This window comes from Rhinolophus sinicus, linkage group LG05 (assembly GCF_036562045.2).
Source record: "Rhinolophus sinicus isolate RSC01 linkage group LG05, ASM3656204v1, whole genome shotgun sequence".
In the NCBI taxonomy this organism is placed as follows: Eukaryota; Metazoa; Chordata; class Mammalia; order Chiroptera; family Rhinolophidae; genus Rhinolophus; species Rhinolophus sinicus.
In genome coordinates this window covers 167,113,768-167,133,194 of record NC_133755.1, presented here as the reverse complement: position 1 = coordinate 167,133,194, position 19,427 = coordinate 167,113,768, and the positions used below count along the sequence as shown (strand labels likewise).

The following is a 19,427-nucleotide window of genomic DNA, read 5'->3' as shown; positions in this document are numbered from 1 at the left end:
TAACATCTCGTTTGTCATACTGTTTTTCTGTACTAAAAAACTTATTAAAATGGTTCACAATTTTTCTGCTTCTGGCCAGTAAATATTACTTCACTCAATACTATAATTACATTCTGATCACATAAACAAAGATAACAAATGCTGAACGTCTCCTACTCTCCAATATACTCATTCTATGGTCAATGACAATTTCTTGTGACTTTTCTTTGCAGTTTTCTATTCTCTAAACATATCTTCACTCCCTTGCATTGTGTTGATTCTGTGTGAGACCTAAAATCTCTCTGTAAGTAAAACAGAAGGAAGCATATTGAATTCATTATTAACATGCCCTGATGTCAAACTATTCCTGCATGTCTAAATGCCTGAAATACAAGACTCAGAGAAGTACACTTAATATCACTAGCATTAATTTCTTTTTTTTTTTTTTTCACACAGAATGTAATTTGGGGAAAAAAACTTTTCAGTAATGTCTTCTAAAACAAATTTTTACTACATTTCATAACTTGGGAAATATTAAAAATTCTCTTCAGCTATTGAAAATGGTTGGAAGCCCATATAAATCTTTTCAAAAAAATTGTCCTTTAAATTATTAGTTTCCATAGACTCAAAACTAGAAAATTGTTTCATTAGAACATAGCCAAGTATTTTGTTTTGAAGTTTGATTAAGGAATAAATATGTTTTGAATTCTTGGTTTTTTCTAAGGCATTTATTATTATTTAAATTATTTATTATATTTGACTTCAAGATTATCTACCATAGATGTCATTGTATATGATTTTGGAGTTTTTGTCACCTCAGTTCCACAAGGAGCAAGATTAACATTCTCTTTTTAATTAATCTGAGAAGATTTTTCCCAAGAGGAACTTTTTCTGGAAGGACCCTTGTCCTAAATAAAATCAAACAACTAAAACCTAAATTTATCTCTTAAAGGATAATTGGTTAATGTTATGAACACCAACTAGTTGATTAAACAACTATGCAATGATCAGAAGTCTGTGACTCAAAAACCCTTCTGCTCCTAACAGCAACGTTAGAGTCCAAACAGAAATTGTTAGACAAAATAGTCTTTATTCAGCATCGAGTTTACACAGATTTAAGAAAGGGTATAGGATAGGCAACAACCTAGAACACTTACAAAGGTATGACCATGGTCTTGTAACTCCCAGGAAGTTTTCAATCTCCCAGTCACTTAGCACTTACAGGACCATAAAAACAGGAGGCTGAGGGAGTGTGCTCCATCCATCTTGCCTCAGAAAGCCCTTCGACCTCGATTTTTACCTAATCAGGAGGCCCGTCCAGAGTTACTTTAGCAGATACTACGCCTATCTTTGGGTTATGTCAAAAACACCTTAAAATTCCTTTGAAAGAGATAAGTTGGACTTTCACATGCTATCATTAAGTTCCTTAAAAATAATAGGCAACAGTGAACAGACACAAAGTTTTCTAAGGCAGAAAAGTATACCCCATATTACCTTTCTATAACTACATTAATTCAAAACAAAAATTTCAGTAAAAATATTGATTCTGTTCTTCATTGGGTTCAATGGTAATACAAATATTGCTAGCCAGACTTAAGTTTCTCATACGTTGTTATTTTGTACAAAACTTAATATGAAACCACACATCCCAGTTTCTTCCATAATTCATACTATAGAACCTCGGATTTAATTGTGTGTGTTTTGAAATAAATTCTCTCCTCAACCATGACTATTATGGAGTTGAAAAGACTAGCTCCAGTTAGAGAGAATGACAACAGTCATAGCAATCAGGCCCTTGGTCCGAAATGTAAACACACAGGAAAAAGGCAGAAGGAACTAGGGAGAGAGAAGAAATGTTCATTTATATTGTTTCCAACTGATGGCAACCAGATCCAGAATTCTAGTGTGGTGTGAGCACTTCTCGAGTCATTAGGAAGGATATTTTCATGTGTTTAAGAGAAATAACCAGATGCCATACTCGCTGGGCCTAGTCAAACTATAATATCTAAGGATAACAAGTGAATATAAAGTACTAAAGTTCTGAGAAAAAAAAAAAGCTAAACAGGAACTTCAAGCCTTCTGTGGTTAACAGTCTAAAAGCCTCCCTGAAAAGTGAAGATGGAATATAGAAACCCAGACTCATACAATTAACGTGAGACGACCTCCCTAGTGCTTACACTAAAAGCCCCAACTTGGAAATGTGACCACTCCTGAGCACTGTCACTTTAAGAGATGTTAGAAAGGCGGCTGTAAACATTATCCTGAATATGATGGCACCAAGGACAGCAGAAGCCTGTGTTCATTCTAAAGCGCAGAGCCACTAGCAGGACTGCTTCACCCAACGGTCACCTTAGGCTCCCAGTGGTGCTGTCATTGCCATTTTAAAGCCCAGCCCTGGGAAGAGTCCATTATAATCCATTACAATATTATTTACAGAGCAGCACCTCTGCCACCTTAATCCATTGTCAGGAATTTGCTCCAAATGGAGAAATCGAGTCAGGCTGCATTCCGCAAGCACAAGCACCAGAGAGAAGCCGAAGCCAAGTCAGCAACACTGGGCTTTGCTCTCTGCTGTCAAGGTCTCCTTTTCCAGTTTAATTCTGTCCACATCAGTTTCTTCATTAGGAAAGCTTTGATGGTTTGCAAGAATATTCTTCACTAGGAACCGGGCTGCTTCATCTATGTTTATGTTCTCCTGGAAAGCAGAAAAGCAGAATAAGATCAAGTCTTAGGGTTAATTCTTAGAAGACAGATACCGAGAATTACTGGGACCTAGGAAAATTCCAAAATTCCTCAGAGGGGCTCTGTGAGTACACCAGCTACCATCTTCTCCAATACTAAAGTGTTTGCTAAGAGTTCAACGCTGTTCAGGAATGTGGCTCTGGAACCCTCTTCTTTTTCAAGGGATCACCCTTTCTTATGTTCTGTTTTAAACTTTTTGCCACTGAGGTTCAAGGAAATATCTTCACGGTGAAAATGAATCTTCACGCGGCCCGGGGTTGCTGCTCACATAAATGCAAGCACTAAGATGAAAAAGAACCCTGCCCTTGCACATCTAATTCAGACATTCAGGATTAATTATGAAGAAAAATGTCAAAGGGCATCATGTTGCTCCCTCATCTCCGAGTACAAAGTATTACTTTTATTACTAAGAGTAATGCTATAGGTGTGACATCCATTAAGACTATCCTTAAGAATCGAGCCATCACATTTGTGTGAAAAATTTAAAAGTTGTCACTAAATACACAGTAAGTAACACAGCAAAAGCTGTCAGTTTTAAAGCATTTAACTTACCATTTTTAAATAATTTCAGATTTACAGACACATTGCAACAACAGTAAAAATTCCTATACATCTTCACCCATATTCCTCAGACGTTAACATCTTAGATATAACCAGAGTACAACCATCAAAATCGGGAAATTAGATATCGTTGTGTCAGAATTAATCTATCAACTTTATTTAAATGACACCAATTGCCTCAATGAGCCGGGTGAGCAGCTGTATTCTGTGGTCATGTTTCCTTGTCTCCTTTCATCTGAAACAGTTCGTCTCCTTGCCTTTCATGAACTTGACACTCATGGAGAGTACTGGCCAGAGAATATCCCTCAATCTGGGTCTGTTTTATGCTTCCTTTTCATTAAATTCAAGTTATGCGTACCTGACAGGAACGGACCTCAGTGATGTGTCCTCAGTACGTGAGGAGGCACGTTTGCATAAAGTCACGTCTACCAGGCTTCTCCACTGAAAAGTTACCATTTTAACCTTTGTACATAGTAAGTACCAATATGTAAATACCCTGTTTTTCACCATACTTTTTCCCATTAATTTGAGGATCAATGAATTCTTCCTTGAAAACAATGTGTCTAATGGTGATTTTCTATTTTCCATTATTCCTTCTACATTTATTAGTTGGAATTCTACTGTTAGGAAGAGCTTTCTCTTCGCTCCCACTTATTTATTCATTTGTTTATATCATGGGTTATTATTTTACTCTATGGATTAAATCCATTACAATATTATTTACTTTGTGGCTCAAATTTCTTAGATTTTGGAGCTCCTATAAGTAGGCTCCTGTGTCTTTCTGACATGTCTCCATCACACTTTGTGAGAGTTCCTTACTTTCTGACACCACAAAATATCTCAAGCACATCTTTACTTTCCTTGTTCCACTGGTCCTAGAATCAGTCAGTTCTCTAGTGAACCCTGGTTCTTTTTTGTTGGAGAAAAGTAGTATTTAAAATTACTGAGGACTTGGTAAACTCATTGGTTCTGTGGTATCATTGCTTCTAAGCCCTCTCACCAGACAGACCTAAATACATGTGTGTATCCATACACATCGATATGTGTATCTCTGTTTATACACGTAAGAGGTGTGCGGATGTGGATGTGGGTATATGCACATGCAAGAATGCAGAAATACACTACATACATATACTATGTTTCCCCGAAAATAAGACCTAACCAGACCATCAGCTCTAATGCGTCTTTTGGATCAAAAATTAATATAAGATCCAGTCGTATTTTACTGGAAGACTGGGAATATAATATAACATACATAATATAATAATACCAGGTCTTATATTAATTTTTGCTCCAAAAGACGTGTTAGAGCTGATGGTCCGGCTAGGTCTTATTTTCGGGGAAACACGGTATATATAACAAACATTAGGTTCAGATCAATCACTCCAATTTCAATCACATACCATGAGGTGCATTCTAGCCTTCTCCCTTATTTGCTACACTTTTCTCAGACAGTGAGAAACCTGCAAGACCTGTTTTATTTATTAAAGTCTCTTTTCCAGCATCACCATAAGCTTTTTGGCCTCCACTCCCAAGATAAGTATTAACTTTAAATATTGATCTTTGAATGTCCCACTGTCACTCAGTTCTCACCATCTCCATTATATCAAATAATTAAAACGTTCTCTAACTGGATTTAATAGCAATTGATTAGGAACAGAAATTCCCATGTTGTAGTGTATTTGGTCACATATTTTCAGATTGGGAATCCATTATTTGCCATAAAGGTAAAAAGATGAAATTCATGAATTCAAAACTGTCTGTTGGTTACATTCCTATTAGAATTCAGATCACTGGAATTCAAGCAGAAATGAGATTTGTGGTTAGCTGCCGGCCGACTCAGAAGTATAGGTGTTAGTAGTGACCTTCGAACAGTACTTTCAGCTCCGACTAAAATTTTTAACCTAAATTTTACATTATTGTTATTCTCTTGGAACACTCCTGGTTTAGTACCAAGGAAATTCTGTAGAAGGTGTTTCTAATATATTGGTAGGAAAGCACAGAACATACCTAAAAGTTTTACTCTTACCCAATGTTTCTCTCCTCATCCCTCTATGTGACACAATCTATAAATATGACAAAACTGATGGCTTATGCAGTCTCAAAACTACAGGCTACATGACACAACTGTTTACAGATCTTCCATCCAGATTGTGGGGACAAATTTGATTTATTATCTGAATGATTAATTCAAGTAAAATCTAAAGAGGAAATTTTATCTGTAATACATACATCTCCTCCACCAAATCTCATGTTCTAATAAACATTTACACATACCATTAATTTTTTCCAACAAAGTTAGGAAGTAAAGCAAATCCCCTGACAGACACACAGAACAGACAGAGGGCATGGCTTCCAGGAAAAGTCTCTCTACAAGGAGCCTTCCCTTCTGTGATTTCTTACTTCCTATCTGGCCAAGTGCTCATGCAGCTTCTCTGGGCTTCATCCCTCTTCCACCAAACTTTTTACTTATGAAACTAAAATTTAAGACATAAGGAAAAAGTTATTTAAATAGTCTGTAGCTTAGGAGTAAACACTTCTGCCTCCAGCAGGCACTATTCTTCCCAATGACTCCATCATCACTTAGTATCTTCAGAGACGCCTTTTAGTGCAGTCTCTCACACCTTTGCTTTCATTATTCTGACCATCAGTGGCACGAAATAATCTTCCCCTTTAAGGTGGGTTTCTCCTAAAGCTAAAAGCAACCTGGTAGTACACAGGTGAGTAGGGGAAACATGTTTGTTTTTGTTTTTTTAATACATACAAGAAATTCACAGAACGCATACTAAAAGCTGGAACTGTGTTAAGATTACACCAAACTTATGGTTTTGAGTGTGTCTGTCATAAGTTTATCAAGAACTTCAGCATTCTTATATAAGTCTGAGTGTTATTTGGAATCTAAAGGGAAACTTCCAATGCACATAAACAAGCATCCTCCACCCTCCAATTTGTGTAAATGCCGGTGATTTTCACGTTCACTTTCTTGTATATCTAGGCTGTTAAGATAGTCAACACCCAACTTCAGTGTTTCTGTTTTCCCTCAAAATTGTATTATCCAGCTTTTCATAATTGGTGAAAGAAAAATCCTCACTTTCCTATTCATGAAGAAGCATGTCACAAATGTTGATACTTTCCTCTTGTTCAAATTCTTTCATGCAGTTAATCTAAGATTCTTTGAACACCATCTGAACACATGTCTCTCTGATCCTTCAATGCCTGCGTGATCCCTGCACGTGAACTACATCTTCACCAAGGACGCGGCCCTACGTTTCGTTAAGCCTTCTGTAAAAAGAAAAAATGCTTGTGCTTCACAATATACCTCCTACCCCACAAACTTTAGGTGCATGTGAAAAACTTCATTTGAAGACTCAAATACACAGAAAACGTCATTTGTTATTTGCCCTAAATAATAGCTCATTTTGATATTAATGTAAAATTTTCCATTCACCGCTCCATGAACCAATTTTGAAGCATTCCTGCTGCTGACTGAAAGACGATATAACATATCCATGCTATGCTTCCCTTTTCTCCAGGTTTCCAACAACCACTCACATAAATCCATCCAAGTACTTTATAGTGACAGCTCAGATTGACAAGTGAACAGCAGAGCAGATACCAACACAAAACAGATCTCACCTTTGCAGAGGTTTCAAACCATCCACTGAAGCCATGCTCTTTGCAGAACTGGTCCATCTGGGAAGGATTTTGGCCACCATCCTTTTTCTGGTCACATTTGTTAGCTAAGAGAACAACAGGAATAGGGCCGCCGTTTGGAAGATGGACTTTACTATCCAGATCACTCTTCCATTTTAAGACTGCCTCAAACGTGGACCCTCTCGATATATCAAAGACTATAAAAGCACCAACCGCTTCTTTGTAGTATACGCGGGTCATGTTGCCAAACCGCTCCTGCCCTAGAAATAAATACAATGCGAGGTTAGAAACCCCTAATTCAGACACAGTCTCTATTTAGATATAACGCCTCTGAGCCTAAGGATAATGCTGTAAATACTCATCTCCCAGTCCATAGCAACATAAACTGGTGAGATTAAGGACATACACGCAGAACTGAATCATAAAGCAGAAGTGCTGCTCATGTGGTCTGAGTACACAAGTAACTAGTTTTTGTTTTGTGCATATAATAAATATGCTCCATAAGCATCAAGATGACAGTACTTACAGCTGCAGAGTCCATCATCTCCCCCTCCACTTCCCTTGGTCTAAGAGAGGAGAGATACTAAAGGAAAAAAGAAAGCTGGGAGTAAAGCAGGAAGAGACAAGCATAGAAGAAAATGACGCTTGCAGGAACAAGATAAGTGCAGTGGGTTATATGCTAGTCAAAAAGATTCGGACTGGACATGAGATAAAGGAGCTCACGTTCTTAACTCATCCTTCCCCCACAGCTCTAGCCTACACTGCTTTTGACTCAGTGTGCAAGACTGTTCTCTAAGCAGGCAGATACATGCAAACCTACTATTTTAGAACAAAAAGTGGCATAATTGGTTGTTACTAAAAGAAGGATCAATTACAGAGTTCTTCAAATACTGTACTTTTAAAATAATTTAACATTTTAAATACTTCGGGAAAAATCGACTGCAGGCCACATTATATAGGACTTTGCAAAGCATTCACTTACTATCTGATATCATACCATTCTTTGATATAGGAAAGGCCCCTATCTTTATCTGACAGATTAAAAAAACATGTAAAGAGCTACCTGACCAGGGTCACAGTAGCGCTGACTAAAGAAGATAGGACTCGACACCCAGGACTTCTAACTCTAACACACCTGCAGAAATACGATGTCAGCCATTCTAGACTATCATACAGTTGCTTTGAATTCTCCCCCCCCCCCCCAAGCCGTTGTTTCTCAGTCCAGTTGTGTAGGACACAGCTCCCTGGCCCATGCTGGTATTGGGCTGGTATTGGTATGAACCTTGGGCTCCCCCTGGCTGAGGCAGTTGGTTGCCAGCTCATGGCAGCTCACGCCAACCTCCAGCTGCTCACCACAGCCCAGCTCCAAAGAGAGCTGTTGTTCACAATCTTAGCTGTAGAGGTCGCAGCTCACGGGCCCATGTGGGAATCGAACTGGTGACCTCGGAGTTAGGAGCACAGCACTCCAACCACCTAAGCCACTGGGCTGGTCCCCTGCTTCGATTTCCAAAGCTTATACCTGGGGTGTCCAGGCGGGAATTCCCATCCATTCTCAGGAATTTTTGCTTTCCTGTTCCCGAATCCCGAGATATGAACTGTTTTCTGTGCTCCACGATGAAATCATTTCCACAAAGTGATGGCCGATATTACCAACCACCTGGGTTCAAGGAGCCAATTCTCTCCATTTCCCGACCAACTTTTCTTGGGATTCGGGAACAGAAAAACAAAACAAAAATTCCTGAGAACGGGTGGGAATTCCCAGCCAGAAACCCTAGCGATAAATAGGAAAAATGTCTAAGAGATACACTGTGAGTAGTACGTTTATTTCCCATTGTGGGTATTGCCAGCTTCAAGGAGCTGATTTTCCCGATTTCCTGACCAACTTTTCTCAGGATTCGGAAATGGGAAAGCAGAAAAAATGCACGAGAATGGGCGGTAATTCTCGCCCAGAAACCCTACTTATACTTTCAGTCTGTCAAGTTACTGAGTAGAATGCTAAGGAAAAATGAGTGGTGATCAATGTAAATCTAAGATTTATAACTCTTTGACCAATGATAAAAACACAATAGGACATTTTCCTTTAAAACACATGATGAAAAACACGCTTTATCTACATTTTACTGATAGTACCAAATGCAAAGCGACCCCAAACTACTATTTTTCTCCTCCAGATTCTCCGATGCCATCATACAATTATAGACATTGCTTAATGGAATAATGGAAGAATACAAGAGTCAGTCCGAACAATTTTTATGATTCTGGGATTCTACCTGCCACAAACACATACGTAAAATGCAAGAAATTCCTGCCATGATGAATGCTCCCAGGTTATGTCCTGTGACAGGAGAGGACCAGGTAGAGCAGAAAGTCTGCAGCTATTAAATAAAAAAGACAGCTGCACAAATTTTGTTTTGTGGTGTGTGTGTGTGTGTGTGTTAGAGTTAAAGCTTATAGCAATATGGAAACTCAGCATAACCTGGGAGAGCTTCCTCTTACAATAGGTCTGCACAAGTAGATCAGACGGGGAAGAACTCGAATCAACACCACCTTCTCTGACCAGTGCTGTAGCCATTTCGTACTGGAGCAGGGAGGACCTGTGTTCACACTTCCCGGACAAAACACTTAAATGACAATCTTATAACCGGAAGACCATACCGCCTATCATCTAGACTGACCTCTCTAATTTTGCAGATGAGAAAATAACATCTCAGGGAGATTAAGTTATTCAAATTTCCTAGTGATTTGTTACTAATGTACTGCCTGATCTGTTAGCCAAATATTTTCTAGGGTATACACACTGCTCCCTATGTCCCCATGATTCCAAATAGATCCAAGGCAGCCCCCTCAGTCTACAAGTGACTCTCCTTCAGGACAGCACAGCCCTACTCCAGAAGTTAAGCCCCTGCTGTGTGGCCACTAGTGCTTTACTACAGAGGAAAACACCCCCCGTTGAGTGCATGAGTGACCCCCATACTAGGGACAGCCTTTTTCATCCCTATTGCTGTGGGCATATTGCCAGCATATTCCAAATGACCCTAAAATGTGTTATCCTTTAAAACGATGGGTTACTTCCTTCTCTAGAAGAGGGAACCTTTATTATAACTAGACATCTTGGCATTGAGATAGAAGAAAATGAACACAGTGCTAGTGATCTGGCTTCAAAGACATTTAAAGATGCACATCGTCTTACATACCCAGGTGGATAAATCCCTAGGTCCCCACGTTGGCAAAAGGATTAAAATGCTTATCTAATATTTGGGAGTATTCAACACTAATACCTTTGAAAAAGCATTGAGACAACATAATGTATTTTCTAGAATACATATTCCAGTGAAGGAAAAGAAAACCACAAACTACATTGCCTTATCGCTTTATGTCTAATGCAAATTTTCACAAGAATAGTGTTTCCCCTCATAATTAAAATGAGAAGTACATCATTCTGAGTGGTTACTAGAAACACAGGACAGAGATGCTTTCTGTTTTGATTTTAATCACTGGTTTTTCTTTAGTTTGTTAATGTTTGTCTCAATATTTTATGTTCATGTTCCCATTTGATAAAAACAAGTATCTCTTAATGGTACTTGAAACTCAAAGTACAAATTTCACAACGACAAACAGATCAAAGCAATAGGACAGCGGGAGCTTAGTTTTCCAAGTACAAATGTTTACCTTTTCCCACCCACTGAGAATCACTGAGTACCTATGGTATATTCTTGCTCAAGGTGACTGGATGAAAATGTACAGTTTCTAGTTAATGCATGTAAAGTCCTTGAAAAATTTTTCCTTAAATCTCATTGTGCATTTCGGAGATAAAGCTTCTAACAAGCTTGTGTGTTTGGCTGATAGATCAGGACCCAATCAAAATTAAAGTCTCGTCGTTGATTCTAAAAGGAAAATTATCTGTCCATTAGAAACTTTTATAGCTTGCTACAGGTAATAATGTGATATCATAATGTGTCTTGGGTTTTACATGTAAGAGGCTATAATTTGTAGCCACATAGGTTTTTTAGGCATCAAATTAATGACTCGCTGTACTACTTTATCGTGCTATTATAAACCTGCCCCAGCATTACACTTTAACATGTAACGTGCTAGGATTACAGGCACTGGTAAAAATAAAACAATTTCTTACATGAAAGAACTACCATAATACGGACCATTAAAGCAATGTAACTAAGAACAGACGGGACTGCTACCTGCAGCATTCTCTTTCCTCTACACTGCCTCTCACAACTTTCCATAAAACAAGTGGCTCTATTATCCTCAGTAAAAGTTTAGAAGATAATGCATCAACTTAGCATCATATAATTTAGATTTGATATGCACTAAATTTCATAGTTTAATATTGTGCTACTAAGAAGGTAAAAGTAGTCCCATGACTTCACACAATTCCGTTCATTTCTCTGGTTTTCTTTTTTTATCATATGTAGGATGAGAGGGAGACAATAAAACAACGCAACCTTTGGAGTCAGAAATATCTGGATCCATGCCCTATCCCTGGCAAGTCACAGGGATACAGACTTGGGAAAATCCCTTAACTTTCCCGAGTCTACTCATCTGTAAACTGGGAATAATTCCTATTTCTCCAGTTTATTGTCAGTATAAATGAGAATAAAAGTTAATTGAATAAGAGTGACTAGAAAACAGTTGTAATAACCTTGAACTATTATTACGTGACAGGGTCGGTGACCAAGTTTCCAACTCTGGGATTCTATGCTCACAGTTAGAAAAATATTTCCACTGGGAAAAATAAGCATGACAGGGAAAGACAGGCTAAGTTACTATTTAAACCATGCACACAGCATTGTTTATGCTCATACTACCAGCTTTTGAGGTTGAGATTAAACCTGTATGTCAAGCAAGAGTAACAAAACTGAATACAGAAAAAAATAGGACAAAGCCTAAACGGAAAATAAACTGATTTTGAGATGGTAGCAGTAGTGTCACTAAGTAATCCTCAAAATGACCTATTTCCAGATACATGCCAATTCAGACTCTGGATTTTTTTGTTATCTTCAGATGACTAGGCTTTTGTGGTATTTAGTCACTGTGCAGGGTCCGTCCTATCCAACTATTTACATCTTCTGTAGTGACTATAAAAGGAACAGCTGACTTTAATCAATTTAAAGTAAAGGGTGAAGTAAAAATATCTTTCTGATTTGTGTTTTAGAAGTTTAAGATATGGGCTTTTTCCTTAAACTTACTTACTCAAGTGCAAGAAATATATCTCCTCTGCCCTGTAAATCTTCTTGTCCCCATATTCTACTCAGATTGGGGCTTTTGAGAGAGCCACACTGATAAGGAGGAAGCAATATGAACATGAGAAGAGAACTTGAGGGTCATGGGAGGTAAGTGTGAGGAAGCAGGGAGAGCAGGGCGGCTTGTTACTTCACATGGAGAACTCTGGAGTGCAGTGAGAGGGTGGGTCTCCTGGCAGGGTGCAGCAAAGCCCATGACAGAACTGTCCTCAGCTTTAGTATAATTCAGATCACACACGGAGTTTGGTAAATTGCACAGTTCCAGGCCCCAGCTCTAGGAATTCTGATTTGGTAAGTATGGAGTATTGCTAGTTGCTTATTGCAATATCCCTCTGCAAAATTTTATTTGGGGAAGCAATGTATCCAATTAAAAAAAGGAAAAAAGCCTTAGATTTTCTAATTGCCCTTGTTGTGCATTTGATTGGACCATAAAGACACATAATGTGGCCAAGGAATAGCTGAGTGGTGAAATGTCAGTTTAAGTCCATGAAAACTTTCCAGTTCTGTTCACCAGCCTTGGACAGCCCAAACACAGACTGACTGGTGAGAAAATTAATTTATCTCTTGTTAAATCAAGAGGTAGGGTGATGTCTGCCAGATGAAACCAAGTCTATTGTCACAGTTGATGCTAAAGAAGCTGCATTTTAAACTCATTTGAGTCTGATCTGATAGAGGAGGCGCCATATTATCATACTATATATATGTGTATATATATATGTACATATATGTGTGTGTGTGTGTGTGTGTGTGTGTGTGTGTGTATATAGCTTAATTTCAAGAAGCAATAAAAAAATCAATGCAGAAGATACTTAAGGAAAATATCTGGAGAGAAGTAAATGTAAGGAATGGGGAAGAAGAGAATGTAAGGTCCTCTGTCACTTAGAAAGACCAACAGATTCTTAAACTAAACCCCTGCTATCCATTTATCTTATGTGGTTCGTCTCTCAAAAGAAGAGTAAAGAAATTACAGGTTCCTAGCCTTCTCGATTGCAAAAAGCCAAAAAGCTGTTTTGAAAACATAATTGAATAGAATTCTAAAGCACCTTTTTCTTGAACTTTTATTTCACCCTCCAGAAATCTCCCCACATGTATATGTCTACACTTTTGTTCACCATCCAAGAGAAGATCTCTATAATCATAACGCAACTTCCATTTACCCTCTTAGCCCACTCTGTTACTTAAGTGTTGATTAAGTGTGAAAGCCTCACTATTTTAAGAATATGCTATTCTTGGGCTACAAATCTAAGGCTTTCAAAGTTTTCTTCTTTGGAAGCACACTCAATTTATTTTAATAAATGCCTAGAAACATGGATTAATCATGTTTTTATTCTCTATATTTTATGATGCTTTGACATCCTGGGGTCTTGTGGACAGAGGAGGTACCACCCTTCCTAGAGTTAGCTAGTGCTTTCCTAGAGGGTTAGCTATTGCTTTCCTAGAGATAACAAACAACTTGCTGAGAGCACGTCTTTGATATGCAAACTACCCAATCCAGAGTCCATACCCTCCATCTGCCTGTCTCCTTTTTCCAGGATTCTGCAGTCCAGGACACTATCATCCACCGTAACTTACCACCTGGCCAGGTACTAGAACCTATGGAGGGACCACCCCTAGAGCCCAGAGCTCACTGAAATCTTTCAAACCATCAAATCCTAAGCTTGTTCAGCTTGCCTGTGCTGCCTTGCCCATTCCTTCCTGCAAAAACCACAATAAAGGCTCTAGCCAAGGCTTTGGCCTCATCCTTCAGCTTCCTGACTGACCCTGGTGCTTCCCCAGGGGTCCTGCATGGTGTGGCATGCTGCCTCCTGATGGAACTATGAAAAACAAACTATTTTTTCAATGGCGAGCATCTCCTAATGTGCTGGCCTCATCATTCCTCATCATAAAAACAAAATCCTGGGTAAATTTTAAAGTAGAATTAAGAATCACTGAAATTTCCATATCAAAAGCTTAAGAAAATTGGAAGGTTATGTATATGATGGATAAAAAATGTCTCGTAAAATATATTTTAAAGTAACACTGCATCTCTGGAATAACGCATGGCTTATAGGTTTAATCAGTGAGGTTACAGAGTATACAGCAGGCAAGCATCTATAATTATTACCTTGCTCTTCCTGCATGTGCACTTCATCTACATAACGATTAAACAGCTTTGTTATCTGAAATTCACCATTTCAAACACTCTCAAAATTCACCAAAAAAAAGATTAAAAAAAGGTGGAGCCAATCAAAAAGCTTCTACCTCATTATACTCTGCTTCATAATTAAGAGAAGTATAGTAACTGGAAATTTTAGATTGGTAACTCAAAGAGATGGTAATTACTACAATGGGTATAAAATGAGCCATATGTTCTAATGTAATCAGAACATTTGCAAATTTAGACAGGGGTTTATACTACTGTTTGACACCAGTGAACCAAAACTCCACTACACTGTTCAAAACACTGTTTTCATATCTCAGCGTCATGAGACCTGTCTCTGTACAGTGCCTGTTTTCTTGGTCAAGTTACTACATCTCACTGTATTTAGAATCTCTATGGAATCTCTAAAAAGTTTGTAATTCAGTTCAACTGGTAGAATGGTTAGACAGATGGTTGGGAGTGAAGTCAAGTTTTAGTACTTTTTAGCATTATCACAGAATTTCCACACGTAGTGACACAAATATGCTGTTATGCTGACCATCCTGCCTGGCCAATTGTGAATGTACATTCCAGACTGGGGCACACAGAGGTGTCTCAGGACTATGAATTAAAGATTGAAAGATGTTAAATGGGACAGTAGGCTTTGCTTGTAGTTAGGCAAAGCAAATGAGTGTGAATAAGACAGAGGATGGCAAGACTGTACAAGAGGCATATGTAATCAAATTTTTAAAATTCCTGTAAATGAGTTATTAAGTAATTGGCCCCCAATAGGCCCCAGGAAAGTTACTGTAGTATTCATTGTTTAAGGCAGAGACTACACATAACTACAGACTAATTCCTCAATTAGAAGCACTGCTTCTTCCTCTTTAGAAGACACTTGAATATTAATAATCCTTGACTGATAGATACTTTGAAGGTCAAGAAAGCATCAGAGCAATATTCCAGATTCTTGCTCATAAAGGGTTATAGGAGAGGTATAAAAGATGACAAAAAGAGACCACTAAGTATAGTAATTGGCAATGTGCAAGACGGAACAGGAAACGCAGGATCAACATTCTAATTTAGGATAGGAATCAAAAGAAAAAAACTGAACATAATGTGGTTTATATAATTGATGTCTTCCAAGCACACATTTTATGCTTTGGTAAATATTATTTACATGAATTTCAGAGTAGGTTGTTTCTGATTTGTTTTATGGTCCAAAGGAGTATTACTCAGATTTTTATAAAGAAATTTTGATCCTAAAGAGTGAAGGGTAGCAGAATAGGCCATCCCAAAAAATGCCACTTGGCATAAAGATTATTTGGAACTAAAGGCCTCTTTTTGTTCAACCAAGTATAAAAGCATTTAGGTTTTGCCACTTGGGTCTTCATTTACTTATGAGGGCTCTTGTGTCATGTAAAACTTAAATAAATTTCTGCTCTTAATCTGTCTTACATCAATTTAATTCTCAGGTCCAAAAGAAAAGTCTAAGAGGGCAGAGATAAAATTTTGCCTCCCTTACAAAAGCAATCACTTCAACAAACACATGAAGATACAATAAGAAAGTATTCCTAAGGCCTGTACCCAAGAGACACTATGGTTCTTAATTTGAAGAGTTTAGCTTAAATGATTGGCCATATCTGCAGAAAACATTTGGACCATTCCTGCCTGTCATACTTGCCAAAGCTTTCAAGTATACAGACTTGACAATTTCTTTCCCATCTCTAAAGGAACAGGAAAACTAGCAAGAACAGGACACCTTAAGTTAGTACTCTCAAGTGGCCACCTCTACCTACTGTTTTGCAATCAAGAAATATTTCTATCCTTTGAGAATTAAGTATGATTCAGCTTTGTTAGTACATAAGGCAAATATGTTTAGCCACAGGGAACTTTGTGGAATGGTCTCCAGTTTGCCTTCATTACACATCATTACTACTTAATTCAAAGGGTATGAGCTAGGACTCACTAGTAGCTCTAACACCCAAACCAAACATAGTTAATAATATAGCTCTCTAAACCTTAAGTCAAAGCCAGGTTATTTTTGTCTCCGTTTCCTTATATATTAAGATTCCATCACTGAAAACCTATTTATAAAATGAGTCTAATAATTTCCAATTACCTCCCAAGTTTACCTCTAATCTTGTTAAATGATGGTGTTAATTGCTGGTGTGTATGTGCTAAATGGTATCTAACACTTTTGGAGATCTTAAAGGTCTGCTTTCCTTGCTGGCAAAGCTCAAGCTTTGAATTTAAGCAAAAGTGCAAGGATATTCCACGTAGGCCTATATTCGCCAGAGTCCACTAAAGACTAAGTGCCCTTCCAGGCTGCATAGATCTATTCAAGGTGATACCCAGGAAGAAAACTCTTTGTCATGCTTTTGCTTTCCCAAGTCTCCAATTGTCAGGACTTTTCCTTGAAGCTTAAAAACACAACTGTGCCATAAAAATCTTTTCTTTACCCGCAGTAGGACCCAATCATAATGGAATAGTTAAACAGCACATTTTACATGAAGACTAAGGCAAAGTCAACAGCCCTCCTAGGCGGGGTTTAAAATTACCTTCATGGACACCCACATCTACACTGAAGATTCCTGGATAATGATTATCACATGGTAAGGCAAACTTTAGAGTCCATGAGTTTGACAACAAGCAATACTACTGTTCATAAGTGTTCTATGAAATAGCAGGAAGTGTTTCGAAAGAAGCCTCTGGCTTCAAAAGATGACTTTTCTAACGAACTTTTAGTTTTCTGTAACAAAAAAAAAGATAAAAGCTGAGCCCAAGGCTGACTATCCCACTTTCCCTGAGGGACCGATGTACATAAATTTCTTCTCATATCTGAGGCAGAGAAGTCTGTTCTTATAATAAATGAAGGCATACATTATAATTCTTCAGTACCTTCTCCTATGTAATAAGCTGTGAATGAAAGAGCAGTACCTAGCGCAGACCTGTGTGTCCACCCCACTCTGCTACCAGCTGGGCTTGGGTTTATGCACCTGTAGGATGAAGGATGTTCTCTCCAACCCTGCTCTATTGCAGCCTGGGTTCTTACCACTCATAACGATTGAACAGGGTAACTTCTGGTTAAATTTTCCAAAAGTTAACATCTTTTTAAATACCCACATCCCACCCACCACACCAGCCAGAGTTCAAGTTTTCATAAATTACTGCAAGGATAATATGTACCCCCTCAAAGAGGGGTATTATGCTCCAAAATGACAACTGAAAGCAAATGCTAGGAAAACATATGGGCGTGGGGTAGAGGGAGCAGCAGCGGGGCTAGGTGTTGGGTTAGGGAGGGAAAAAAAGAGCATACGGTTTCCAAATCTTCACGTGGGTGACCTGACATAGGAATGCGAGCATGGTGTATGAAGAATGGGACTTCACTCACAAAGAGGGGCCTCAGATCCAATGTGGGTGATGCAAAACGTTCCCAAAAGGAACCTGGTTTCTAGTCTTGGTTGTCTCACTAACTAGAAATGTCACTTTGGGTAAGTCATCCAACCTGTCTGAACTTCAGTTCTTACCTGTTAACTGTTAAAGCTGAATCTGAGGCGTTGGCCCTCTCCCTCTCTGGGGAGTCTTTCTGCTGTATTATAAACTTGTCAATATTCGGAGTTAAAACTTCTGGAAACGCCCTATGGCTTTGTCCCCTCTGGTTAGGTGAGAGAGCGGGCCTCCTTTGCATCTCTTAAAAATAAGAGGGCTTTCCGAAGACTTAGCGGAGGCATCAGGGCAGGGTTATTTATTTAATTTATTTATCTTGTCCTGCTTTTAAATTCTTCAACTACTACTGCCCGCTCCATAGTTCTGATCCCACAGGAGTCCACCCGACTATGTCCCTTTTAAGTCTCTTTCTTTTAAAAGTACACAGGCGGGTCCAGGCTGAGGACAGAGAACGGAGGAGACGAGAGGAGCCGAGTGGCCCCTGGCACCCGAGGTTGGGAAACGGCGGACGCCCCTTCCCTGGGGCCGCCGCCCGCCTGCCGGCCGCGGGGTCCGCACGTGTCCGCGCCTGGGCCACCCTCTTACCCGCGATGTCCCACAGCTGCAGGCGCACCAGCGTCCCGCTGTCCCAGTTGAGGACCTTGAGGGCAAAGTCCACCCCGATGGTGGCCCGGTAGTGCTGGGAGAAGAGCTGGTGCACGTAGCGCTTGATGATGCTGGTCTTGCCCACGCCGAGTTCGCCGATGACCAGCACCTTGAAAAGGTATTCGCGGGTCTCGGGCACGGCGGCGGCGGCCGCCCCCCAGCCGGGGTCCCCGGCTCCGCCGCCCGCCATGAGCGCCCCGGTCACGCTCGAGCCGGCTGCTCTCGGACAAGGTACCGCCCCGCGCCGGGCCCCCGCGGGCGGCCCAAACTTCCCCGAGGCCGCGCCCGCGACACCGCCTGATCGGTCACAGGACCCGGAACCCGTCGCCGCTCGCAGCCCGTGCGGGGCGGGGAAAGGCCGGGGACTGCCTGGCGGGGGAGGTCGGGCGAGGAGGCCGCCCCACCGCCGCCCGCGCTCCCGGCAGGCCCCGCCGCGACTCCCGGCACTTCCTCCCGCGGGGCGGCGCCGGCTGGCGGGGCGGCGCGGAGCCGGGTCGCCCTCTAGTGGTGGCCCCGGGGAGCGGAGTATTCCCAAGCTCAGAGGGAGCCAGCCAGGGGCCCGGGGGAGCCCAGGAGGTTCAAGGTCAGCCTGAAAAAGTGCTGAGGCTCAGGAGCCCGCTCTGAAAGCCCTGGTCAGAGCGCAGGGGGACGGTCGTCGGGGAGCCGGCGCGGGCCTGAAAATAAACTCTGGCTCTGCCCTGATTAACACCTGGAGATCAATGCCTTAGATTCATCTCTAGAGCCCACTTTAGAAGCGGTGAAAAGGAATGGCAAAATGACTCTGAATTTGATAAAGGACTGACAACGCTTTAGTGTTTAAATGAGGGAGTGAGTCTGAAGAAGACAAAGAGTCTAATACAATCTAGTGTTACTTTTCTAACAAACACCAACGCCTTTTTAAACCTTCAGCTGTTTGCGGCTCTCAGGTAAATCCTAGGAATTGATTGGCAAGTAATAGGTAGCACTGAGGACTTTTCGTTTCTAAAGAAGAAAGCCTTACCTTGCTTGCTGTGTTTATA

The 19,427-nt window shown here is 40.1% G+C and overlaps 1 protein-coding gene across 1 annotated transcript; it reads right to left on the bottom strand.

The window, feature by feature from the left end:
* Positions 1-1,049: 1,049 nt before the first annotated feature.
* On the bottom strand, positions 1,050-18,849 carry RAB32 (RAB32, member RAS oncogene family). Its single transcript, XM_019746914.2, has 3 exons — positions 18,349-18,849; positions 6,919-7,196; positions 1,050-2,674 (listed from the first exon to the last, which is right to left on the bottom strand). Exons 1-3 carry the CDS (start codon positions 18,596-18,598, stop codon positions 2,525-2,527), a joined length of 678 nt encoding a protein of 225 aa, XP_019602473.2. The 5' UTR covers positions 18,599-18,849; the 3' UTR covers positions 1,050-2,524.
* Between the last annotated feature and the right edge of the window lie 578 nt (positions 18,850-19,427).